The 25164-nt window shown below is 50.1% G+C and overlaps 1 protein-coding gene and 1 non-coding gene across 7 annotated transcripts; both read left to right on the forward strand.

Moving 5' to 3' along the window:
- The first annotated feature begins 652 nt into the window (after window positions 1–652).
- Med24 (mediator complex subunit 24) lies at window positions 653–25088 on the forward strand. Of its 6 annotated transcripts, none has more exons than XM_034505637.2 (27): window positions 653–777; window positions 1349–1551; window positions 1639–1721; window positions 10954–10992; window positions 11249–11322; window positions 11663–11892; window positions 12037–12093; window positions 13298–13409; window positions 13507–13657; window positions 13931–14044; window positions 14555–14602; window positions 15064–15146; window positions 15416–15502; window positions 16504–16609; window positions 17107–17249; window positions 18326–18363; window positions 18772–18854; window positions 19183–19361; window positions 19488–19587; window positions 19895–20070; window positions 21873–22137; window positions 22459–22640; window positions 22849–22939; window positions 23318–23417; window positions 24148–24228; window positions 24438–24586; window positions 24692–25088. In XM_034505637.2, the coding sequence occupies exons 2-27, from the start codon at window positions 1422–1424 to the stop codon at window positions 24806–24808; spliced, it is 3018 nt and encodes a 1005-aa protein (XP_034361528.1). In that variant the 5' UTR covers window positions 653–777; window positions 1349–1421; the 3' UTR covers window positions 24809–25088. The 6 variants fall into 6 exon arrangements, 5 of the variants coding, with proteins under 5 accessions (XP_034361528.1, XP_034361530.1, XP_034361531.1 ...); XM_034505639.2 differs by having other exon boundaries at window positions 653–709; window positions 24692–24962; XR_004607072.2 differs by lacking the exon at window positions 12037–12093 and having other exon boundaries at window positions 23802–24228.
- LOC117712221 (small nucleolar RNA SNORD124) lies at window positions 18538–18641 on the forward strand. The gene has a single exon (XR_004607279.1). It is a non-coding gene; the product is annotated as a small nucleolar RNA SNORD124 (small nucleolar RNA).
- Window positions 25089–25164: the final 76 nt, after the last annotated feature.

A 25164-nucleotide genomic window follows, 5' to 3' on the forward strand; every position in this document is an offset into this window, starting at 1 on the left:
TTTTAGAGCCTCGGTGGACTGCTTTCTCAATATTTATCGTGATTCTCATTGGAAAGGTAGCTTGGGGAGAGGAGTGTAGCTCAGTGGTAGAGTGCCCAGCTTCAGTTTTCTCCTTATTTCCCTTTATATCCAAACAGTATTCAGGATCAGTGAATTCTGGGAGAATTGTCAGGTTTGGGGATGAAATGGTGGTATGTGTGCCACTACCCACACTTCAGTGTCCCTTTTGGAATAGAACTGTGAACATGAGAACTCTAGTGGCTACAGGGGCTTTTGAGAACAAAAGCCAAAACCCAAATAGAAGCCAGGTTAGAACCCAAAACAGAAGCCAGATTAGAATCCACTCTTGTGCCTCATTCCTGGGGAATAACCACAGTATCAGAACCATTGGAGGTAGATGGCGACGTCACTGGGACACAAGAGAATTGGTTTCTCCCTAGAACCTGAGTCTTCGGGTACCAGCGTACTTCAGCTCTTCGGATAATCTCAGATTAAAAACCACCAGAACCAATTAGATTAATCCTTCTGCTTGTTTGGCGGTTTAGACAAGTCTTAGACAAAGAACTACAATTCCCAGAAGGTATTGTGGCAGGACTGGCCTGTTGCTATGTTTCTATTGGTTGGTGTATGTTGCCGCCGGCCAATAGTAAATGATTTTCTTAATAGGTGTCAAGATGGCGCGGCCTACGATGTAAAACTCGTTTGTCTGGTAGGCTCAAATTTGGGGAGATGGTGGATGAAAGAAAAGAAGGAATTACGGCTTCAGGGCTGAGGAAGGTAGAGGAAATGGGGAGAGGGTAGATCTGGTTTTGGGGTGGTAGTAGTGAGGAACGCCGCTAGAGCGAAGGGCATAATTAGTAACCGGAGCGGGCTTAACCCTTTCCTGCTCTCTCTTTTTTTTTTTTTTTTTTTTTTTTTTTTTTTTGGTTTTTCGAGACAGGGTTTCTCTGTGTAGCCCTGGCTGTCCTGGAACTCACTCTGTAGACCAGGCTGGCCTGGAACTCAGAAATCCGCCTGCCTCTGCCTCCCAAGTGCTGGGATTAAAGGCGTGCGCCACCACTGCCCGGCTTTCCTGCTCTCTTTAGGGCTTTGGGGACACTTTCTGTCCCAATTCAAAAAAGGTGGTTCAGAAACTGAGAGGGTGCCGGGCGGTGGTGGTGCACGCCTTTAATCACAGCACTTGGGAGGCAGAGATAGGCGGATTTCTGAGTTTGAGGCCAGCCTGGTCTACAGAGTGAGCTCCAGGACAGCCACTACCTTGACTCCTATTCTGTCTAGTTTTTCTGTTTTGCTTAAGTCTTTCCGAATTTCCATTCTATTTACCTCTCCCTTGTTCTTTTTCCCTCAGAACTCCGGTTCTCCTCTGGCCCCGTTTTTAAACTCCCACCTTGTCACTCGTCTCGCCTCCTTGGAGTGACATCATGAAGGTGGTGAATCTGAAGCAGGCCATTTTGCAAGCCTGGAAAGAGCGATGGAGTGACTACCAATGGGCAATCAACATGAAAAAATTCTTTCCCAAAGGAGCCACCTGGGACATTCTCAACCTAGCAGGTCTCAAGTAAAATGGGGACGGAAGGATGGGAGAGGTAATCCCAGAAAAGCTGAAACCACTTAGCCTGACTTTAATTTTTCTTGCAGAAGCGCTCCTGGAGCAGGCCATGATTGGACCTTCGCCCAATCCTCTTATCCTGTCTTACCTGAAATACGCCATTAGTTCCCAGGTAAACACTCTTGCCTCCTGGCTTTTGGGGGTGAAACACCTGGAGAACTGACAGCTGTCAGTTTAGGCTTATTTTCTTACAAAAAAAATTAACACTTCGTTTGTTGTAATGAATGAATATTACATTCATTTACTTTCTCCATGTACATTTACAAGTAAATCTTTTTAAAATTACATGTAATTATGGCAGGGAGGGCATGTATGTCACAGGATGCATGTTGAGGTAAGACAATCTTGTGGAGTTGGTTCTGTTCTTCCCACCTTTCTGGGGATTTGAACTCACGTCAGCAGGCTTGCATGCCAAGCACCTTTACCTGCTGAGACTCTTTGCCAGCTCCTTGTTTCTATTTTTGAGACAATGTCTTATGTAGCCCAGGCTGGACTTGAATTCTGATTTTCCTGCTCCCGCCTCCCACAATTGATTTGGGAGTGGGTAGGTGCTGATAATCAAACCTAGGACCTGCACATGCTAGGTAAGTGTTCTGCCTTTCAGTTATAATCCCTACCCAGGTATCAACAAATGCTAATGTATGGCACACAATGGTGAGTCCTGGGGATTTGATCCTAGTACACTAGGGACGTTGAAGGCTATGCAGATTATCACTAATAATTGATCAGATTGGTTTATGGTATGGCTAGGACAGAGTATAGAAATGATGAGAAGACATGGAAGTGATGCCTAGTCCTGTCTGAGCAACCACAGAAGGCTTTCCAGAGGAAGTGATGTTTAAACCAAGGTCTCTGTGTTGAGTAGGAGTTAGCCACACAGATGAATGAAAAATGAAAAGTGGAGAGGAAATTATACACAGGCTGGGCGGGAGAAGTCACAAGATATTCACTACTGAAAGTAAGGGCTGCAGATATAGTTCATTGGTAAAGTGTTTGCTTAGCATGGACAAGGCCCTAGACTTGATCCCCAGCACCACCAAAGAGCTGAAGATAATTTGGCATTGGTGCAACAGAGCTGAACAGTGCCCAGCACTTCTGTTTCTGTGTATCGGACAAATACTTGATATTATAGGGATTGAAACAGATACTTAAGGTATCCAGAGATACGGATGGAGGTCCATTAGCAGTGTGCTTGCCTAGCATGGACAGGGTACTGGTTGTTTGTTTGTTTGTTTGTTTGTTTCATGATGTTGCAATGCTATAGAGAAACCCTGTCTCAAACCTATTTCTGTGTTGTTCTGGATGTCCTGAAACTCACTATGTAGATCAGGCTGGTCTCAAGCTGACAAATTCATCTGCCTCTGCCTCCAAATGCTGGGATTAAAGGCGTGTGCCACCACCCCTGGGTTTATTCTTTATTACTGTGCTAAACTGTAATAGGTAGCACACAACATATCACCAGTTACATTCAAATCCATTGGTCTGTCTTGCACTTTTCTTTTTTTGTTGTTGTTTTTTTGTTTTTTCGAGACAGGGTTTCTCTGTGTAGCCCTGGCTGTCCTGGAACTCACTCTGTAGACCAGGCTGGCCTCGAACTCAGAAATCCGCCTGCCTCTGCCTCCCAAGTGCTGGGGTTAAAGGCGTGCGCCACCACCGCCCGGCTCTCTTGCACTTTTCTTTCCTGTGCGGGGATCAAGTCCAGGGACCTCTATGCACCAGGTGACTGCTCTACCACCTACATACACCCTCAGTGACCCTTTTGTACTTTGAGCTGATCTTTTACTGAACCATAGTTGTTTGTTTTGAGACTGAGTCTCCTTATGTAGTTCAGGTTGGCCTCAGACTCTGAACCTCTTGCTTCAGCTCTCCAAGTGCTAGATTGCAGGTATGTGCTGGGGTCGGAGAACGTTGTGCATGGGCACTGAGCATTGCAACATCATAGACTGGTCATTTAGGAACTGTATGTGTGGGTTAGATAGATAGTCTAGCTGTTGTCACATTTAACTACACTGTACCATTATACACCACTGACTCTCTGGGGTGCTTCACTGCACAGCAGTGAGGAAATGTGAGTAGGGGTCAGTTAGACCTTAGTATTATTTAAAGTCTTTTTTTTTTTTTTTTTTTTGGTATTTTGAGACAGGGTTTCTCTGTGTAGCCCTGGCTGTCCTGGAACTCACTCGGTAGACCAGGCTGGCCTTGAACTCAGAAGTCCACCTGCCTCTGCCTCCCAAGTGCTGGGATTAAAGACATTCGACACCACCTCCCGGCCTTCAGTGACTTTTTTAAAACAATTCTCTTTATTCATGCCACCAGCATCCAAAATAGCAGACACACAAGGCATTTCCATTCTTCTGGAAATTCCTCTTGCACTTTTTGTCCAGTCGTCTTCCCCACAGCTATCCAATGACATTTGTCAGCAAACACTACCAATATTTGTATTCCAAGGAAGTGTAACCCTATGATATGTGTTGGTGTTAGGTGTAACCCTATGATATGTGTTAGTGTTAGGGATGCTGCCTGTGGTTGTGCTATTGGGTTTCCTCAGCTGGGAATCCACTGTTCTCTTCCCCCTGGCAGTCTGTCTGCTCTCCCTGTCAGCACCAGGACCCACTGCAGTTACACACACACCCTCCCATCAGCACCAGGACTCACTGCAGTTCCCCCCACCCCTGCTCTCCCTGTCAGCACTGGGACCCACTGCAGTCGCCCCCTCTCTTTCTGTCAGTAGCAGGATCCACTGCAGTTGCCCCCTCCCTGTCAGCACCAGGACTCACTGCAGTTCTCACTACCCCCCCCCCAGCTCTCCCTGTCAGCACTGGGACCCACTGCAGTCTCTCCCCCCCCCCCACTCTCCCTGTCAGCACTGGGACCCACTGCAGTCTTCCCCCCCTCCCCTCCCCCCCCTCCCCCGGTCAGAGCCAGGACCCACTGCAGTTCCCCCCATCCCTCCTTTTCTCCCTGTTAGCACCAGGACCCACTGCAGTTCCCCCTCCATCCCCCCTTTTCTCCCAGTCAGCACTGGGACCCCCTGCAGTTCCCTATTGTCAGCACCAGGACCTGCTGCAGTTCCCCACTGTCAGCACCAGGACCCACTGCAGTCCTCCACTGTCAGCACGGGACCCCCTGCAGTCCCCCTGCTCTTTTAAACTGTTGTATTGTATCCCTGACCACTGTAGTTTAAGCTGCTCGTCATTTGCTTTCACTGCAGTAATCACTGAAGATCCTTCTTTTATACATTTTCCTGCTTGTCTGGGAAATATCTCTAGGATAGATACTTCAAAATGGGATTTCCACCAGGAGGTGGTACAGTGGACCTTACACACAGCACCAGGGTTCCTGTGTGCCCGGGCTGTCCTGGGATTCACTCTGAAGACCAGGCTGGCCTTGAATTCAGAGGTCCACCTGCCTCTGCCTCCCAATGCTGGGATTAGAGGTACATGCCACCATGTTCACCCTGCCTAGGTTGGTCTTAAATGCGTCATCCTCCTGTCTCTACCTGCAGAGTGTTGGAATTACAGACACACACTATCATGTCTGGTTTATATATAATATATGCTGTATATAATATGTACTGTACTTAATACTTGGGTAAAACTCCCTTTAGTTCCTTTTCTTTCTGTTATTTTTTTCCTTACCTTCCTTTTTTAGACAGGTTTGAGTGTAGCCCAGAACTTGCACTTACCATGTGGTCCACTACCTAGGTGCTAAGGTTTCCGGCCTGAGCCACTCTGCTCAGCTTTATGAACTAGGTTTGAACTGAGGTCTCTATGCATTTTAAGTCACTGCACCAATGGAGCCACACACGCACTGCAGCCCTAATATGTTCGTGTTTTTTTTTTTTTTTTTTTTTTTTTTTTTTTTTTTTTAAATGTATGGCTTGAGAATAGAGAGTAGTCCATGAGTTCTAAGAGTGCCTGCGGCTCTTCCCAAGGAGTCAGCACCCACGTGTGCTGACTCACCGCTTCTGTAACTCTAGCTTGAGGGGTCCAGTGTTGTCTTCTGGCCTCCATGGGCACCCACACCACACACATGGCACATACAACACATGCATACAAATAAAAACACAATCTTTCAAAGAGTTGTTGGCTATTCTCAGGTATGTCAGTTTACAGACAAATTTTAAATTCAGACGTTATGTTAATGAGATGGACAGCAGGGAGACTGCTCCTCAGACTGTCAGTTTGTCTGTCTGACTAAATAGTAACTATTTCACGTGTGCAGGCCCGTTGTTTTCAGATGCCACTGTTCTGTTCCTATATCTTGAAAACAGACGTGGTATGAAGGAGACAGGTTTGTAAGATGTAGTCCTTTGGTCCCCACCTCAGGCCAGTTGAGTAACTGAGGTTGGAGAGTAAGCGGCACGAACATAGGAAGGGATGGGTTTAAGAACAGCTTAAGAAAATGGTTCTCACCCTGTGGGTTGTGACCCCTTCGGAAGGTTGAATGACCCTTTCTTCAGACTCACATATCAGACATCCTGCAGTAGCAGCAAAATTACAGTTAGGAAGTAGCAATGAAAATAATTTCATAGGTGGGGGGGAGGTCATCACAACATGAACTGTATTAAAAGTCGCAGCGTAGGGAGGCTGAGAACCGTGGCTTAGGAGGTCCACTCCGGAGGGTTTGTTGATTAACTGGATGAGTGGAGGAAAGAGGTCAAAGGTGAGGCCTGTATTTCTGGTTTGGATGCTATAGCATCATGAGGGGAGAGTAGAGCCAGAGTGGAGTGGTCCTTAGGGTTGGTCTGTAAGTGAGGGTATCAGATGGTTCTGGCCTTTTACATTCACGGTGCTGGCATTGACTGTCAAAGGAGACAGAAGGGGCTGGCATTTATGCCTGGACTCAGGAGTCTGAATGTGAGCACCTGGTTTAGAAGTGTATGGTCAGTTTCTGTTGTGACAAAATACTGGAGTTAAACTTCCTAAGGGAAGAAGGGTTTGTTTAGGCTACGGCTGGCCAGCGTTGTCATTTCTAGGTAGTAATGAGGGAGAATGGAGTGCTAGCAAGATGCCCAGGAGAAAAGTCGCTCATGTCCTGGTAGCAGGAAGCAACAAAGAGCAGAGGAGGGGATAGGAGACAAGATAGCATGCCTCTCTTTCTCCAGCTAGGCCCACTTCTTCCGACAGTGCTACCAGTTTATGAGTCCCCGTAGCTTTTGGTTCATCCGGCCAGCTTTCAGGGTTTTTTTATGTGGGGAGCAAATCATAACAAGTTGTCAGACCCAGACGGTGATGGGGTGTGGGCGTGGAGAACATAGCTCAGGGAATATGGGCAAGAGAAGAGGTCTGGGCCAGATTCCTAAGCATCCAGTCACATCAAAAGCACGTGTAAGAAATGATCTGAAGAGAGCAGAGGAAACGGTCAAGAGCATGTCAGGTAGAAGGCAGAAAGGAAGGAAAGGTTGAAAATCAAGGATGTGCTTGATGACGTCACCGGCAGCCAGGAAGCTGGACTCCATCAGAAGTGAGCCATGGGTCTAACAGCAGTGGTGGCGCACACCTTTAATCCTGGCACTGGGGAGGCAGAGGCAGGAGGATCTCTGTGAGTTTGAGGCCAGCCTGGTCTACAGAATGAGTTCCAGGACAGCCAGGGCTACACAGAGAAACCCTGCTTCGAAAAAACAAAACAAAACAAAGATGAATGCAGGGATCAGGACAGAAGTGATTGCAGTGTTGAAGAGCGAGCAGAAGGCATGGAGGTAGAGACCGTGAGAGTAGAGAACTCTGTTAGAACAGAGAGGGTGGTTAAATGAAATGTGGGGTGTCTGTGGGAAGCTCTCTCTAAAATAGGCTCTTGAGATACATAAACACTGACAAGAAAGGCAAGCTCAGAAAGGCTGAATATCTTCACGGCCTGTCAAGTGCTATGCAAAATTAGTAATTTATTCTTCCTCCAGAGTTAAGAGGCTCTTTGGTCAGGTGCTATGTCTGGAGAGGGCACTTAGGAGTGGTTGGGGGTGTTGGCTATGAAGAAGAGCAAGAGGATTAGAGACAGCTGCCAGGTCAGCCTGGGCTAGCCACGTGTGCAGATGGCCATGCTAGCCTCCAGACTCAAGGTCTTGTGTCAGCTTAGAGCATCTAGTTGGTGGAGTTGTTAAGACTGGAGCCGACTTAAGTCCTGCTGGGAGGAACAGGTCACCATGTGCTTTCAGGTGTGTCTGGAGTGGAACTTCACTGCTACACTTAAAAGAAATGCACAGAATATACCATGTGAAGGCCATCAGTTCACTCCGACTAATAGCCTTGATAAGAACATGGGGGTTTCTCTTCTTGATGTGGGGTCCAGGTTTTTTATTTTATTTTTTAAGTTGAGACATCCAGCTCCCCCTACAGGTTGGCATCCAGCAGGGTTCCGTTCTTGTCCAAGCTCTCGCTATGGGGACATTGGTTATAAATAAACAAACACTGGCCTGGAACGGCGTGGTCATTCTGCCCAGGCATTCTCCCAACTTTCTGCTCACTGTCAGACACTCTCTTTGGCTTCACAGTGTGTCCTGCTGCTGATGGCTCTGAATGCTAATTGTCTGTATTTAAGCCCTGTCTGTCTTTTGCTCGTGCTCATCCACGAGGTCTGCTTTAAAATGTCTGCGCCAGTCTGCCCAGGTGATGAACGTCATCATCAGTTAGCATGCACTGCGAGCATGCCGTTACTGTTACTATTTGCAGTGCAAACCCAGGGCCTGTGCATGCTAGCCTAGCACTCAGCCACTGAGCTACATACACCTCAGCCTACTGAATTAAGAGTTTAAATCTGCTCAGAACAAATTATTTCTATCAAACTGGTTCTCTATGGTCTTGAGTTCTTGAGTATATTTACTAACAGAAATGTGTCGCAAAGTAAAATTTTATTGCATCTCATTAATAGAACTCAGTTACTTGAAGCAATGAAATTTTCCTAAGGACAAGTTCAAGGCCTGGTGCTGGAGAAACAGATATAAATGTACAAATTATCTCTGCAAGGAATTTACTGTCCAGATAGAATTTTTAAAATACGTATTTTGGAAATATTACTTAAATGAGATCTCGTGATGAAATGACGATCTGAAGGCTATTGCTTGTGCACCCCTGGGAAGGGGGACGTGTGTGCTATGGTGTGTGGAAGGCAGAGGACGAGTTAGTGGGGCTCAGTTCTTCCAGCTTATGGGTTCTGGGAATTGATCTCAAGTCGTCAGATTTGGCAGCAAGTGTCTTTACTCCCTGACTCATCTCATTGTTATAAATGCATTATGGTTCTGAGAAGTCTTACAATGAGGATGTGTATGTATGGTTTTTTTTTTTTTTTTTTTTTTTTTGGTTTTTCGAGACAGGGTTTCTCTGTGTAGCCCTGGCTGTCCTGGAACTCACTCTGTAGACCAGGCTGGCCTCGAACTCAGAAATCCACCTGCCTCTGCCTCCCAAGTACTGGGATTAAAGGCGTGGGCCACCACCGCCCGGCTGTATGTATGTTTTTAATTTAGGTTTTTCAATTATATATCACAGAAGCACTATGTGTGTGCATGTGAAAAAGATTCCCTGTTTGCAGTGCAGGATAGAAGCCGTGTCATCTTAAGCATATGCTCTACCTCTGAGCAGCTCACCAACCTCTTAACGCTTTTTAATGTCTTGAGGAAGCTTTGGAACTACATGGTCTAATCAGGTTTTCTACAGTAAAGAACTTGTTCTTTTTGTGCTGAGAAACACTGTGGGCACCAGCACTTGCGTATGCCCGAGGAATTCGAATTTATTGTGGGCCAAGAGATGGCTCGGTAGTCAGGAACACTAGCTGCTGGCCAAGCACAGTGGTGTAGGCCTTTAATCCCAGCACTCGGGAGGCAGAGGCAGAGGCAGAGGCAGGCAGATTTCTGAGTTTGAGGCCAGCCTGGTCTACAGAGTGAGTTCCAGGACAGCCAGGGCTACACAGAGAAACCAAGATCTCGAAAAACAAGAACTGGCCACCTATTCCAGTCCTAGAGGATCCCATGCTCCCTTTGACTTCCAGGGCAGTGCATGCATCAAGCACAGACATATATGCAGGCAAAGCACATGTATACATACAAATAAAAAAATAAGTAAAAAAGTTATTGATTCATTTTGCAGTACTAAGATGAAATTGAGGCCTTGTACGTGTTAGGCAAGCACTCCACAACTGAACTGCACAGCCAGCACTGGGAGCCAGCGTTTGCCTTTCATTCTTTGTTTTGGATTTTTGAGCTAGGGTCTTACTATGTAGCCCAGGCTAGCTCTGACCTTTATAGGAGATCTGAGTGCTGTGGCAGTTTAAGCATCAGTGTATTCATTCTACAAACATCTGGATTGCGGTGATTACTAGATAGTGATTCCCTGATCCTTGGAGGTAGCAGGTGCCTCCTGTCCTGGAGATATTTGTCAATCCTTGTCCACATCAGATAACCCAGTGTTTCTCTTGACTCAGAGCTCTGCTGTAATGCTCAGACGGATGTCAGATTTAAAGGCTCAGTAGTTCTTCAGTCTCAGCCTCCTGAGTAGCTGTGACTCTGGTGGCTGTCACTGTGTCCTTCATGGTCACTGTTTCTTGTCACTTTTCTGGTGCTGGAGCTTGAGCCCTGGTCTTGCTCGTCTTGGCAAGTGCTCTAGTACACTTTACTGCCGGCTCCGCCCTCAGCCTCAGGAATCTGGTTGTTTGTTTTCCAGACAGGGTTTCTCTGTGTAACCTTGGCTGTCCTGGGGCTTGCTCTGTAGACCAGGCTGGCCTCAAACTCACAGAGATCTGCCTGCCTCTGCCTCCCGAGTGCTGGGGTTGAAGGTGCGTACCACCACCACCCAGCTCAATTAGTCTTCTTGATAAAAGAAGCAATGGGGCCAGTTAGTGTAGAGATTCAGAAATGGTTCACATGCACACACACTGCCTCCGTGCTTCGGTTTGAATTTAGGGCACATGCTAGGCCGGCACTGATCACTGCGGTGTCTCTCTAGTCCAGCGGAATCACTTCCCATCCTTGCCTAGCAGGTATGGGTCTGAGCTTCATTTTCAGGACTCCCTGCCCCCACATGGGAAAAGTTATAGAAATAAAGCAACATGGCAGTCACTCTGGGTGATTCCCACTAGTGGCTAACTGAACTTCGTTTAGCTTTGGAAAGGAACAGCATAAAAACAAAACAGGATACCTTTTGGGTCCTTGAAAACCCTCTCATTTGGCTTATACGGATGCCATTTACACTGAGTCTGAAGCAGCAATAAGGACAGCACACATTACTGTGTGTCCTTTAAGGAGCTGAGGAAGCCTCTTGAAAGGGTTGGGGACCCTGAACTGTGGCAGTTTAAGCATCAGTGTTTGCCCCTCTCAAGTATATGACTTGTCTAAACGTCCTCCATCCTCCTTCTAGATGGTGTCCTGTTCCTCTGTGCTCACTGCGATCAGTAAGGTATGACCATGGCCCCTCAGGAGCTGTGGGAAGGGACAGACAAGGCCACCAGCCTGGCAATTCTGGCCGTGTGTCTCCTGAGGTTGGATAGGCAACATCTGATGCCTCTCCCCCTGAGGGAGGAGGTCCTGGGAATTAGGAACACATTTCCATACAGGGTGTCTGTGGCCCAGGTCTGGAGGAGGAGTAGCCGAGCTTGTGAGAGGGGCTGACCCGGTAGTACTGGGCCCTCCATTGTTCTCTGCTCTTTCTGCAGTTTGATGACTTTTCCCGGGACCTGTGTGTCCAGGCTCTGCTGGATATCATGGACATGTTTTGTGACCGACTCAGGTAAGAGATGGGTGAGGAAGCTTAGAGCATTGCGTCATCCTTTCAGTGCCGAGGCAAGTCCATAGACTAGGAGATGGATATTGAGACCAGCTTGGGCTCCCATGTTTCTTCTGTCCGCCTGCCCACCCCCAGCTTCTGTTTCCTTGCCTCTCTTCCATTGGGAGGAGCTGCTCTGAGACCTTGTCTAGTGGAAGCTAGCTAGACTAGGTGTCTTACCTCGGAGTCTGCCAACTTTCCAACTCTCCCCTAGTAGTGTTGTGCCAGAGACTCTGGGGGAACATTGGTGTGGGTTGGATTTCAGCTTTTGGAATAGATACAAATTTTCATCCTTTTTGGGTAGTTGCCACGGCAAAGCAGAGGAATGCATCGGGCTGTGCCGAGCGCTCCTTAGCGCCCTCCACTGGCTGCTGCGATGTACAGCAGCTTCTGCCGAGCGACTCCAGGAAGGACTGGAGGTTGGCACAGCCCCTGGGGAGAAGCAGCTTGCCTTGTGCCTACAGTGCCTGGAGAAGACCCTCAGCAGCACCAAGAACCGAGCCCTGCTGCACATCGCCAAGCTAGAGGAGGCCTGTATGTCCCCTGACTCCCCTGCGCCCTGCCTGCTGCTGCTTCTGTAGCTGGTCCTTTGATTGAGAGGGGAGAGGCAGGATGCCATCCCACTTCTTTCTAGAAGGATCCGAAATCATCCCACTTCCTTTTTTCTCTCCCCATAAGCATTGCATACATCCCAGGGACTTGGGCAGGGTGGCACCCGAGCCAATCAACCAACAGGTATTTACTGAGCCTTCTCATGTGCCCAGCACTGTGTCAGGTGCTGGATGGGGGGGAGGGGGACTACCAAAGGAGCATGTGGCAGGGTCCCTGCCCTCAGCAAGCTTACACACTGGTGGGGAGTAAGATTGGAATGCCATGCATCTGGAGAAGTTCAAAGACAAGACAGGCACATGGTCTGCTCTTGTGTGTCTTCATGTTACTCGCCTAGAAGCAGATGACTCCGGTGTGACCTGGAGCTTTCAGTTAAACTCCATGCCTGTCTGCCATGACTGTATGCTGTTATCTCTTAACTATTAGAACCTTTCAGATTTATAGGAGGGAAGTCTTCCTGCAACAGAGGCCTCGGGCCTCTTGAGCCCCAGTGGCTAGGGCCACCTAAGGGTCTCTTGTTCCACTGATAGGAATGCTAAAATGGGTGACACCTACATCTTCAGGGCTCAGTGGGAGAGGTTGTTAGGGGATTAGTCTCTCTGGGAAAAGTCCAGAAAGACACCAATCATTGTGTCAAAATGGGCTGCATTGACAGTTGTTCTTCATCTGGTTTCTTGTTAGTGTTGGCAGTGCCTTGCCTTCCTGGGCACTTGATAAATGTTTATTGGTAGAAAAGTAGATGACTACTTTATTTTGATGGATTTCAGGTCTCCGTTGTCTTTCTCTTCTCCCTGTGCTACAAGGAGGTTAATTGGCTAGCTGGTGCCGTCATTCATCATTTGACCCTTTGGGCTTTTAACTAGGATAAGTGACTAGTGGTTAATACTAAGTGTGTGCCGTAGACCATGAGTGCAGCCATTTAAGAGAGCGACCAGTGGGCTCGACCAGTTGGGTGAGCTATTAAAAGAGCAGAAACTGAAGACCGGTCTTGGCAAGGTATTTGGAGCTAGGTTGTCTAGAGTAGAAGTCACTGTCCCTGCTCAGCCACTGGGTGCTGTACTCACTCCTGTGCCTTGCTCCCACTGCTTGTGTGTCTCCAGTCAGTTGTGTGCAGTCACTGGAAGGCAGGCCCTCGGTGTGGTTGCTAGGGGTCTTTGTCCCATGGTGCCTACTCCCCTTATAGAAGCATGCTACCCTCGGGATCTGTCTCCTCATTCTCAGAGATTCCGTGCTCTGTGCTGTCATGGCCTAGGGAGCACCACAGTCAAGGAGGTGGACCATGCCCTGCCTCTCCTTCCCAGCAGTCTCTGCCTTGCTCTTTCTCCACCAGCCTCCTGGACTGCCATTGAGCATTCTCTTTTAAAACTTGGGGAGATCCTGGCCAATCTCAGCAACCCCCAGCTCCGGAGCCAGGCTGAGCGTTGCGGCACACTCATCAGGAGGTTAGGTTTCTGCAGGAGATGGGAAGATGGATGGGCTGTGCAGTCTGTTTTCCCACTGACCCTTCAGCCCCGACACTCCCCTTGCATCTCTCCTCAGCATCCCTACCATGCTGTCTGTGCACTCAGAGCAGCTGCACAAGACTGGCTTCCCCACCATCCACGCACTCATCTTGCTTGAGGGAACCATGAACCTGACAGGGGAGATGCAGCCCCTGGTAGAACAGCTGATGATGGTGAAGCGCATGCAGGTGGGTGTGGCCAAACAGGATGGGTGTGGCCAAGCAGGGTGGGTGTGGCCAAGCAGGGTGGGTGACCACTTGGGGTAAGAGGGAGGAGGCTGGTACTTGAGAGGACTAGCTCTCCTCTTGATTCCCTGGTGGACCACAGATGCCAGTCGTACACGGTTTTGCCAGCTGACCTCCAGTTCTTGGTTCTGAGCTGTGTAGTCACAAACCAGCCTGGTCCTTGGCACCTGTAGAAGGGGAGGGGCCTCTTACACCACACCCTTGGATTTCCCACAGCATATCCCCACACCTCTCTTTGTCCTGGAAATCTGGAAAGCTTGCTTTGTGGGACTCATTGAATCCCCTGAGGGTACGCAGGAGCTGAAGTGGACAGCTTTCACCTATCTCAAGGTACCTAGTGACATGGGAGCAAGGAAGAAGCAGTCGAGGGACAGCTCTCAGGAGAAGCAGCAGCGGGCAGTGGCCCTGGCCCTGCATATCCCCCTCCTGGCATTTAGTCCAGTCTCTTGAGGCTCTAGCACAGACTCAGTTGGCCATTGTCTCTAAGAGTCTTGGCTGCTTTAGCCACTTAGGTGTTCTACTGCTTGTTCAGCCCATCCTTAGCCAGGTTAGTTCCGGTCACCTAAGAGATCCACGGAAGGTGGCCCCAGATTACCTCTGAACTTTGCTTCCAGTTTTGCAGTTAGGATTTCCTTGTTGAAGTGGGGGGTCCATGTCTGTAGGCCAAGAGGCATCAGGTGCTTGGATGGGTACCTGTGTGTGGGCTTACAAGTTATTCAGAGTACTGTCTGAGCCAGAAGGGCCCTCCTACCTCAGTGCCACAGGAGGGAATGTGTGGTCTTCTGTGACAAGTGAAAGAGAAGAAGGCCATTGATCTTCCTCTCTTCCCTCATGTCCTAGATTCCACAGGTTTTGGTGAAGTTGAAGAAGTATTTTCATGGGGACAAGGTGAGTTAGAGCCTGGCCTGAGGCCATGGAGGCAGGGGAGGGCAAACAAGTACCATCAAGCGTGGGTCTTTCTCTCTGTATAGCCCTGGCTGTCCTGGAACTCCCTCTGTAGACCAGGCTGGCCTCGAACTCAGAGGTCTGCCTGCCTCTGCCTCCCGAGTGCTGCAACTAAAGGCGTGTACTAAGGGTGGGTCTTTTAGGCTGCAGCTGAGTGGTAGCGTGTTCTTGTGCCTAGAGGAGGCTGTGTGGACCTGTGAACACCTGTGTGTGTCCTTGCATGTGTACTAGAGGAAAGATGGTGGCTTAGGCTGCCCCCACCCCCAACAGAGAGAAGGCCTGTGGTGATTTGGCTAGGGTAACTGTTACATGGAGACTATGGTGCCTCCGACGTCTCACACCCTGCACTTGGGGCTGTGGGGCCTGGGAATGTAGGACCCAGGTGGGGGTCTGATTGTTTTTAGGACTTCACTGAGGATGTCAACTGCGCTTTTGAGTTCCTGCTGAAGCTCACACCCTTGTTGGACAAAGCTGACCAGCGCTGCAAGTACGAGCCCCATGCTACCCCATGTTACTAGAAAGTGTTCTGGGTCCTTCCCATTTACTGTGTGAGATGAGCCTCAGGAGGCTCTCTCTGCCTGTTGGACTCTCCCTCTTGGCAGAGGTGGGAGGCAGTAGCTCATAACTGCCAAGTCCCCAGAGCCCGTCTACCTGTGGGTACTTGAGTTTTCTTCACCCTGAAGGAGGGAGGAGACCAGACAGGTGCCCGTGACCCAGCTCTCTGTTCACTTCCATCCTCCGGCTTTTCCTTCACAGTTGCGACTGCACGAACTTCCTCCTCCAGGAGTGCAACAAGCAGGGGCTTCTGTCTGAGGTCAACTTTGCCAGCCTTGTGGGCAAGCGGTATGTGGCGAGCCCCTCGGGCTGCCTCCCTCTTGCCAGACTGGTTCCTGATGCCTTTCCCTTCCTCTTTGAAGTCTGAGTTGCAAGTGACTGATGCCTTCTGGGTCTAGGGAACAGGACTTCATCAGACAAGGGAGTTTTCCCTCCTGAGTTTCTGCTCTTTGACTCGACCTCCTTTGTGAGCAAGGGCCATACACAAAGTCTTAATTGTTAATCCTAACAGAACTTTCAAAATGGGTGTAACAACACTGACAAATTGAAATGATGGTAATAGGGCTGGAGAGATGACTCAGTGGTTAAGAGCACTGGCTGCTCTTCCAGAGGTCATGAGTTCAATTCTCAGCAACCACATGGTGGCTCACAACCATCTGTAACTGGATTCAATGCCTTCTTCACATAAAATAAATAAATAAATCTTAAAAAAAAAAAAAGAAAGAAAGAAATGATGGTAATATTGAGTACAGGTTCACCATAAACTTCATCCTAACTCTCAAGATTCTTTGTTTTTGTGCCATGCTGAGGGTTAAACCCAGCATGCTGTGACGTGAGGCAGATGCTGTCCGACTGAGCTACTGCCAGCTCCCAGTTGGCTTATGCTTCTGTCTCCTCTCTGCCTTCGTTTCTGGAGTCACATTAGAGAATTTTTTATTTTTCCTTAAAAACCAGAGTCTCACGATGTAGCTCTGGCTAGCCTCAAATGCAGAGGTCTGCCTGCTTCTGCTACTTGAGTGATTTAAGATTAAGGTGCAGGCCACCACATACAGTGGATTAGAGACTGTATCAAGGTGGTTTTGTTTGTTTTTGTTTTGTTTTGTTTTTTGTTTTTTGTTTTTTTTTAGCCAAGTATGAGCCAGGTAGCTTACAACTGTAATTACAACTTTGAGAGGCTGAAACAGGAGAACTACTTTGAGTTTAAGGCCAGCCTGAGCTACAGTGTGAGACCCGTCTCCAAAAAGGAAATAATCTTTATTTCTGTTTTCTTCTCTGGGTTATGACCATAGTACTGCAGATCGGGACCCACAGCTAAAATCATCAGAAAATGCCAATATCCAGCCTAATCCTGGACTGATCCTGCGGGCAGAGCCCACTGTCACAAACATTCTCAAGGTGTGTGCATGTGTGCACCCTGCCTGTGCCACTGTGGACTGCCTTTCTCCTTCAGCTTCCCTCTATTTTCAGATAAATGAACAGGGTCCACAGACCTCTCTGCTCTCTGTGAGCGCTGTTTTGGGAGTGGAACAACTGGGGAGGCGAAGGCAGCAGGCACTGCTGAAAGCTGACATTGGTTGCTCTCTTGCTGTGCCCTAGGTGATGTGCCTGGTGCCTCTCCAGACACTACTCAATGAAGGCATAGAAGAGAAACTCCCAGCCAGAGCCTCCCTGTCCCCTACCCCACCTCCCTCTACCCCACCACACCACACTGTGTAGTTGTGCACAAAGCTCACAGAGTAGGAAGAGATTTTAGCAGTGATCTTCCTGTCGGAGCAGGAAGTGGCAGACCATGTTTGCAGGTGTAGTGGGCCAGTCAATGGACAGAGGCAGAGAGAAAATGTAGTTAGGCTGTATCTGGGGTATCTTCACTGGTCTCCTTGTCCTGTGCACAGACAATGGATGCAGATCACTCCAAGTCCCCAGAGGGGCTGCTTGGGGTCCTGGGACACATGCTTTCTGGGAAGAGCCTGGACTTGCTGCTGGCTGCCGCTGCTGCCACTGGGAAGCTTAAATCCTTTGCCCGGAAATTCATCAAGTAAGTAGACCTATGCCCTCCTGTGCAACTGGAGGTCGTGTTTGAAGGGAGGAGGTGCCTGGATATGGGTCTCCCCTTGAGAGGTGTACAGACCAGGGTAGAGCTCCCTAACTAGAAACCATGACAGAAGGATCACTTGTCTCAGAGCTCTTTTCTCTCCCACTGAAGATGGAATCTTTATTTTATTGCTAAGATACTGAGGCATGGGGTCGGGGATGGGGTGAGGGATGGAGCTCAGTGCTTCAGGGCCTGGCTGCTCTTCCAGAGGACCCACATGGCAGCCCGCACTGTCTGTAACTCCAGTCTCAGGGATCCCTGGCTGCTCTTCCAGAGGACCCACATGGCAGCCCAAACTGTCTGTAAATCCAGTCTCAGGGGATCCAATGCCTTCTTCTGGCCTCTGCAGGATCTTGTATATATACGAGATGTATAACTAACACAGACATGCTTAATACACATTAAAATAAAAGATAAAATAATGAGGCATTGAATAGTAGGCATGGGAGAATTCCTTGGCCCAGTTATTAACTTTTCACATAGGCTCTCATGAAGAGTCTTTCAAACTTATGGGCTTCTTTTTTTGTTTTTGTTTTTGTTTTTATTTTTCACTGTGTAACAACCCTGGCTGTCATGGAACTCACTTTGTAGACCAGGCTAGTATCAAACTCACAGATCTGCCTCACTCTGCCTCCTGAGTCCTGGGATTAAAGGCATGCATAACCACCGCCCAGCTAATAACGGGTTCTTAAATTCTGTAGCTTTTGGGGGGTTAGCTTGTAGAACATGGTTCCTTACAAATCTTTGGGCCTCACTGTGTAGTCCACACTGGCCTCTAATGCTTCATTGTGTTAGCCTATTCAGTGTTGGGGTTATAGATGTGAGACACTGTGTTCTTTTAATAATAGTGATTTTTTTCTCTAATTATAACACCTGTTTTATATGTAACTTAGAGTTAAGGCTGTAGGGACCACCCCTCTGATTGTGTAGCTCCTTCCCACCTCCACCCCTGCCCACTCGTGTGGCCGTCATTCAGCTCCTGCTCTGGTTGATCCCACCTGTCTCTGTCCCTCCTGCAGTCTGAATGAGTTCACTACCCACGGCAGCGGAGAGAGCAGTAAGTCTGTGTGCATCTGCAGATCGCATCTGCCCTGAGGAGGGAAGAAAGGGAGGGACTGCCTGTGCTCATTCTGGGCATGAGGGCAATGCTGGGAAGGGACTCTGCCAAAACCACCCCTTTGCCCTTCTCCCAGTTGGATCAGTTTTGACTGGTTTGGGCTCTGGAAATTGTGGATTCTAAGGAAGGGATGATGTTCTTATTAAGACCCAAGAAAAGGATTCTGAGCCTCAGAGCTTTGAAGGAACCCCTTGGTCCCTGACCTTCCTTCAGGAAATCCTAAGCTGGGGTGTAGCCTCCACACTTGCCTACTGTGCATAAGGCCTTCAGTCCTTGGCACCCCCTGGTCTATCCAGGGCTTGGGGCCCCTGTCCTTGGCTGAGCTTGGCATTCTTGCCTTCCCCACAGCGAAAACAGCCTCGGTTCGTGCCTTGCTCTTTGACATTTCCTTCCTCATGCTATGCCACGTGGCCCAGACCTACGGCTCAGAGGTAAGCGATGAGAGCTGGTAACAGGAAGAGGCCCCAAGTGAATGGGGCAAATAGGAAGGAAACACCAGTAACTCCCTTATTCACCCTTGCTCCACTGATCTCCCAAGCCAGCCCATTCTGTTGGCTTCTCATGTCAACAGGTACCCAGCATCCCAGGTCCGCTAGTGGCACATTCATGCTGACCACTAGGTGGCAGCACAGCTCCCTATCTGATTGCCCTCGACAGATTTGTCCATGGAAAGGGAGTGTCGATAGAGCCCAGTCCCTGGCTAGCTCTGCCAAGTGCCATGCCCTCTTCTCTCAGCTGGTACCCCTCTGTCTTACCCAGGTGATTCTCTCCGAATCAAGCTCAGGAGAAGAAGTCCCCTTCTTTGAGACCTGGATGCAGACCTGCATGCCTGAGGAGGGCAAGATTTTGAACCCTGACCACCCCTGCTTCCGGCCTGACTCCACCAAAGTCGAGTCCTTGGTGGCCTTACTCAACAACTCTTCAGAGATGAAGCTAGTGTCAGTGGCCTAGGTCCTGACCTCGGGTAGTAGTGTGTGTGTGGGGGCATTCCAAGACCCTCTCCCCTAATCCCATCTCATGCTCCCTTGTCATGATGGTTCTCCTATCCCTGATCTTCTCTGTAGACAGATGAAGTGGCACGAAGCCTGCCTGAGTATTTCAGCAGCCATTTTGGAAATTCTCAACGCTTGGGAGAATGGGGTTCTGGCCTTCGAGTCCATCCAGGTAGCTCCACCATTACTTGAGCCTCTCTGCCTGAGACACGGGGCTGGTCACTGAGAGAGAGCTTGTTACTTTGCATACAAACAAGTCCTCTAGCTTGAGACCATGTTCTGGTATTACTCTTCCATAGTGTCCTCTTCTTAGCTACTTCATCCCTCCCAGGTATCTTTGGGAAAATCAAACTTGTGTTGCAAAGGTGTGAAATGTACCTTGGGATACCAGCTGTGACCCCCAGCTGCCCCCAGAGGCCGTGGGAGTCATGGCCAGGGAGAAGGAGAGTGCCTAAATCATTCCTTCCTCCTCCCCACAGAAAATCACCGATAATATCAAGGGAAAGGTATGCAGCCTGGCGGTGTGTGCTGTGGCTTGGCTTGTGGCCCACGTCCGGATGCTGGGGCTGGACGAGCGTGAGAAGTCACTGCAGATGATCCGCCAGTTGGCAGGGCCGCTGTACAGTGAGAACACCCTGCAGTTCTACAATGAGAGGTCAGTAACCGGGCCGCCCTTCCTGGCCTGCAGGTGTGTGGTGAGGAGTCAGCACCACCAGGAACAAACATCCCACCCCCTTGCTCTCTCCCTCCTCTTCCCAGGGATCTGCTCACCAACCACTTCCTCCTCCATCCAGGTTCTAACCAGCCCACCTCCCTTAGCTGCTGAGGCAGTGCATATTCAGGGCAGCTGGACTCTCGCTCACTTCTTCCCCTTTCCCTGCCACTCCCTCACATTCTTATGCAGACATTCATTAGACTGGCTCAGCCGATATTTGGTGTGTGTCTCTGGATCGAGAGGGTTTTAATCCTGTACTTCCCATGTGTGGGAAATATAGACCCCAGATAGCTTGACCTCTGTCCTCCAAGGCTCCAAGTTCCAGAAAACTAGCTGAGGCAGAAGAGCAAAGGGATTATGTGGCTGTGTCACTGTCGAGGAACTCTGAGGCATCTGCAGTTTTTATAGCTTCCTTCCCCCACCCCCAGCTGCCCTGGTGACCATTTCAGGTCCTGGCTCTTCAGGCCTTCCACTGCACGGGGCTTGGTGGTGTCCGTTCATTCACCCAACTGATAAATTGTTTGGTCATTGGCTTTTAAATATGGCAAGAAGCACATGACAGGAAATTTACCATTTCAACTGTGTTTATGTGTATCACTCAGGATATGAAAAGTGTTGGAACTGTGAAACAGACCTCCAGACGTTTTTCATCTTGTGTATCTGAGCCTTTTAGCCAATAAGCAACAGTCCACCTCCCCTTCTCGGTTTCTGGCAACCACCATGCTACTGTCTGTCCCTCTGAGCAGCTTCTCTAGATATTTCATAGAACTAGAATTACGTAATATCTGCTTTTTCATGACTGACTGACTTTACTCAGCATAATTTCCTCAAAATTCATTCATACTTTGGCATGTGACAGGATTTCCTTCCTTTGAAGGCTGAGTAACATTGCGTATTTGTTCCCCTCCGGGCTACCATCCCACCCTCCAGGGGACTTGGAGAGTGCTGACGTGAATGTGGGGCTGAGGCTGGCTTACAGGGTTGCTGCTGAGGGTGCTCTCTGAGGGACGTGGAGACAGCTGGAGCAAAGCTGAGGGAGGCTCTGTAAGGCCATATCTGCCCTTCCCTGCCTGTGGGGCATCATCCAAACCAAGTGTGCATGTTCGAATTCGAGCGCGCGCACACACACACACACACACACACACACACACACACACACAGAGTGGGAATCCTAGCTCCCTTGTGCAGGTGGAGGGGCTCTGCATGTCAAGGCCGCCTTCCCTGCACTCCTGACATCCCAGCAGTCAGTACTCAGACCCCAGCTGTGTTCACAGCCCCAGATGCTCCCAAGAGGATTCCAGGCTGTACATACTTTGCCCAGCTACCCAGGACCGGGAAGAGTCTGGTGGGACGGCCTAAAGGCCTCTCCTGGAAGTTACAGTTTACTTTGGGAGGTGGCCAGGGCTGGGTGGGACCCCCCTCCCCCAAGTTCTCAGCTTAAGTAGAAGCGATTGTGTTTTATTTATGACCCTGATTTGGCAGAGCTCAGGCCTGGGGGATGGGAAAAGTTGCCGGGGGAGAGAGAGAAACAGAAAATCTGAATAGATTGATAGAACCTGTAAGAGAAGAAAATCCCTGACCTGTGCCTCTCCTAGGCTTCATGCCCGGCAAATAAGCTTCTCATCGGTAGTAAGCTGTACTGTTGCGTCCTCCCCCAGCACACAGTGGGCCTAATTCCTCAGCCGTGTTTCCGTAACCCAATTCCGGGGTAATGCCTGCATGTACCCTCCCTACTCCCCTAGGGTGGTGATTATGAACTCAATCTTGGAGCACATGTGTGCGGACGTGCTGCAGCAGACAGCCACACAGATCAAGTTTCCATCCACGGGTGTGGACACGATGCCCTACTGGAACCTGCTTCCTCCCAAGCGCCCCATCAAGGAGGTACTGACGGACATCTTTGCCAAGGTACTGGAGAAGGGCTGGGTAGACAGCCGCTCCATCCACATCCTCGACACCCTGCTGCACATGGGCGGCGTCTACTGGTTCTGCAACAACCTGATTAAGGTATTCAGGCTGGGTTGCATGTGGACAGCCATGTAGATGGGGCCAGCAGATCTCATCAGCTGGGATAGGTCGGGCCAGGGTGCATGTGGGCAGCCGTGTAGATGGGGCCAGCAGATCTCATCAGCTGGGATAGGCCAGACTTCTTTGAGAGGTTGCTGGAAGCTAGGTGGTCTCCTGGGGAGACAGAGGTGTAGGGTCTCACCTCAGAGAAGCACCTTGGGAGTTGGGGTCAGAGGCACCTTTGGCTGTAGAGGTGGCTAGAGCATCAGAGCCTAGGGTCCAGGCAGGCAGCACCTTAGTAGCCACTTGCCTGCCTCTCAGGAGCTGCTGAAGGAGACTCGCAAGGAGCACACGCTAAGGGCAGTGCAGCTGCTCTACTCCATCTTCTGTCTGGACATGCAGCAAATGACCCTGGTTCTGCTGGGCCACATCTTGCCTGGGCTGCTTACTGACTCCTCCAAGTGGCACAGCCTTATGGACCCTCCTGGCACTGCACTAGCCAAGTAGGACTCTCTCCCGAGCCTTCCTGGTGTCCCTCCCCTTGAGCCCCAACAATCTAGCATCCAGATTCAGCCACTTTAGCTTTGGTGGGGCCCCAGGAGGCTGGGCTGTAGGTGGGAGTGAGGGGTTAGAAGGGGCTTCTTCACCGTGAACGTGGAGCTGCTTCTGGGACCGTCTTAATTATGCCTTTTCCCTGGATCCTTTTGCTAGACTAGCTGTGTGGTGTGCCCTGAGTTCTTACTCTTCCCACAAAGGACAGGCATCCTCCCGCCAGAAGAAGAGACACAGAGAAGACATTGAGGTAGGCCTGCTACTGACTTGGTCATGTGTTTACTCAGCAAACATTTTCTGATCTCTATCGCTTACAGCAGAGGTACCTTCCCAGGTAGAGGTTGGGGCTAAGGTCGGCTGTGTTTGGAGCTGTCTTATTGGTCAGGTTCTGGAGGAGTGCCCTGTCTGATTGGTCAGGGTCTTGAGTGGTCAGTGGCTTGAATGCCGAGAGTCCTTGATGAGGGAGGGTCCTTTTCTGATCACTGGAGTATGGGGAAGGGTCACTACTGGTGATGCTGGCCAAGGACTGTGGGACACTCACTTCTCCAGTCAGGTCTGCCCTCCAGTCCTCTTCAGTTCCTGGAGGCTTTGAAAGTCGGGTATGTGACAGTGACTCCCTGTCCCCCAGGACTATATCAGCCTCTTCCCTGTGGAGGACATGCAGCCTTCAAAGCTTATGCGACTCCTGAGCTCCAATGAGGATGACGCCAACATCCTGTCAAGTCCCAGTGAGCACTTGGGGTGTCACGGGCCTGCCTAGGACTCACTCCTCCCTAGGGACACCTCTCTGTCCCTGGGAGGGACAGTGGGGGTGCTCTGTTGCCTGCTAGTGGGAACCTGAAACTCTCCTCCAAGGTCCCTCCAAACCCCACGGGCACTTCTTGCTTGTCACCTGTGGAAGGGTGGCGAGGCACCCATGCGTTCACTAGCGTGGCACAGCTGGTACCACTGACTCATCCACTCTCCCTTCCTTCCTAACCCAGAGACATGCCCGCCAGGCTGCGGCCTGGAGCTGCCTTTCTATTCAGAGGGCAGCCCATGTCATCCTCTCCTTGCTGACAGATTTCCTTCTGCCAAAAACTTGTGTGACATTCAATTTTTCTTGTTTCCAGAGATTTCTCTTGAACCTAGAACTTTCTCTGAAGCTTTGTAGGGACCAGGATACAAGCCACATGCTTTTGCAAAGGAAAGATATTGGGTTGCCCATCTATGACCTATGACCTATGACCTTAGGTAGACCCTTAGCAAGTAGACTGTGTTTGTAAGATGGACTCTGAGTGGGCCGGGGCAGCCTCAGTCACACAGAGTGCCAGGATTGGTCTCTGATGGTGCTCAGCAGGCCTGGCTCCACAGACTCCGGCTCCTCTCTTCCCTCGTGCAGCAGACCCCCTGATGGAGGGGACAGGTAAGGCTCACTGGAGTCAGAGCTGACGCAGTACCCTCCCTCCCACTCCACAGCTGACCGCTCCATGAACAGCTCCCTCTCAGCTTCCCAGCTCCACACAGTCAACATGAGGGACCCTCTGAACCGAGTCCTGGGTGAGTCCTCCCAGAGGGGACATCCTGCTCCACCTCCACACACCTTCTTACCCCTCACCACTAAGCGTCTGCCTAGGGTATTCAGTCCTCTCTACCGCCATCTTCTGCCCATGCCTGCCCATGCCTGTCGTTTGTCGCTCACCGTTTCCTGCCTCCCCTCTCCTGTATGAGCTGTTCTGGAACTGTGTGTCTTGTTCCCCTCTGCACAGCCAACCTGTTCCTGCTCATTTCTTCCATCCTGGGTTCACGCACCGCTGGCCCCCACACCCAGTTTGTGCAGTGGTTCATGGAGGAATGTGTGGACTGCCTGGAGCAGGACAGCAGAGGCAGCATTCTGCAGTTCATGCCTTTCACTACCGTGAGTGTCCCGGGGTGGCTGCCATGGGGAGCCACAGAGAAAGGAGGGATCTTCCTCTTTGGGTGTCACGCCCAGGTGCTACGTGTGTTCATCTGTCTGTGGCAGGTATCAGAACTGGTGAAGGTGTCTGGTATGTCCAGCCCCAAGGTGATTCTGGCCATCACAGACCTCAGCCTGCCCCTGGGTCGGCAGGTAGCTGCCAAAGCCATCGCTGCACTCTGAGGAGCTCCGAGTGGCCTGCAGTGGGTTCCAGCCCCGCATCCAAGCAGGGAGCTGGGAGAGTGAGCCTTCCCCACGCCTGCTCTGACTTCCCATGGCCCTGCACATCTCCTAGTTGCTTTTGTAATTTCTGTCCTTGTCCCTTTGGTTGCCCCAATTCTAGCAGTGCTGTACTTCAAGGAGGGACTGTACAGGGCCACAGTGTGTATATAAGTTTATTTTTATAACCCATGAATGGGGAACCCTTGGTCCCTCTGTAAATAAAGATCCCTGTGGCTATCAAGTGCTGTTGGTGGCTCTGTGGCTCTGTTGCTCGTGTGGGGACAGTGTCTTTTTCCCTGCAGTCTCCTGTGCAGTGG

The sequence above is a fragment of the Arvicanthis niloticus genome, chromosome 6 (assembly GCF_011762505.2).
Source record: "Arvicanthis niloticus isolate mArvNil1 chromosome 6, mArvNil1.pat.X, whole genome shotgun sequence".
In the NCBI taxonomy this organism is placed as follows: domain Eukaryota; kingdom Metazoa; phylum Chordata; class Mammalia; order Rodentia; family Muridae; genus Arvicanthis; species Arvicanthis niloticus.

Excerpts from the sequence above, each read along its gene's own strand:
- Med24 (XM_034505637.2), top strand. The coding sequence starts at position 1,422 with ATGAAGGTGGTGAATCTGAAGCAGGCCATTTTGCAAGCCTGGAAAGAG. Across the intron at positions 1,552-1,638 it reads GGACATTCTCAACCTAGCAG|AAGCGCTCCTGGAGCAGGCC; the intron begins GTCTCAAGTAAA and ends TTTTTCTTGCAG. Across the intron at positions 20,071-21,872 it reads CTGCAGTTCTACAATGAGAG|GGTGGTGATTATGAACTCAA; the intron begins GTCAGTAACCGG and ends CTACTCCCCTAG.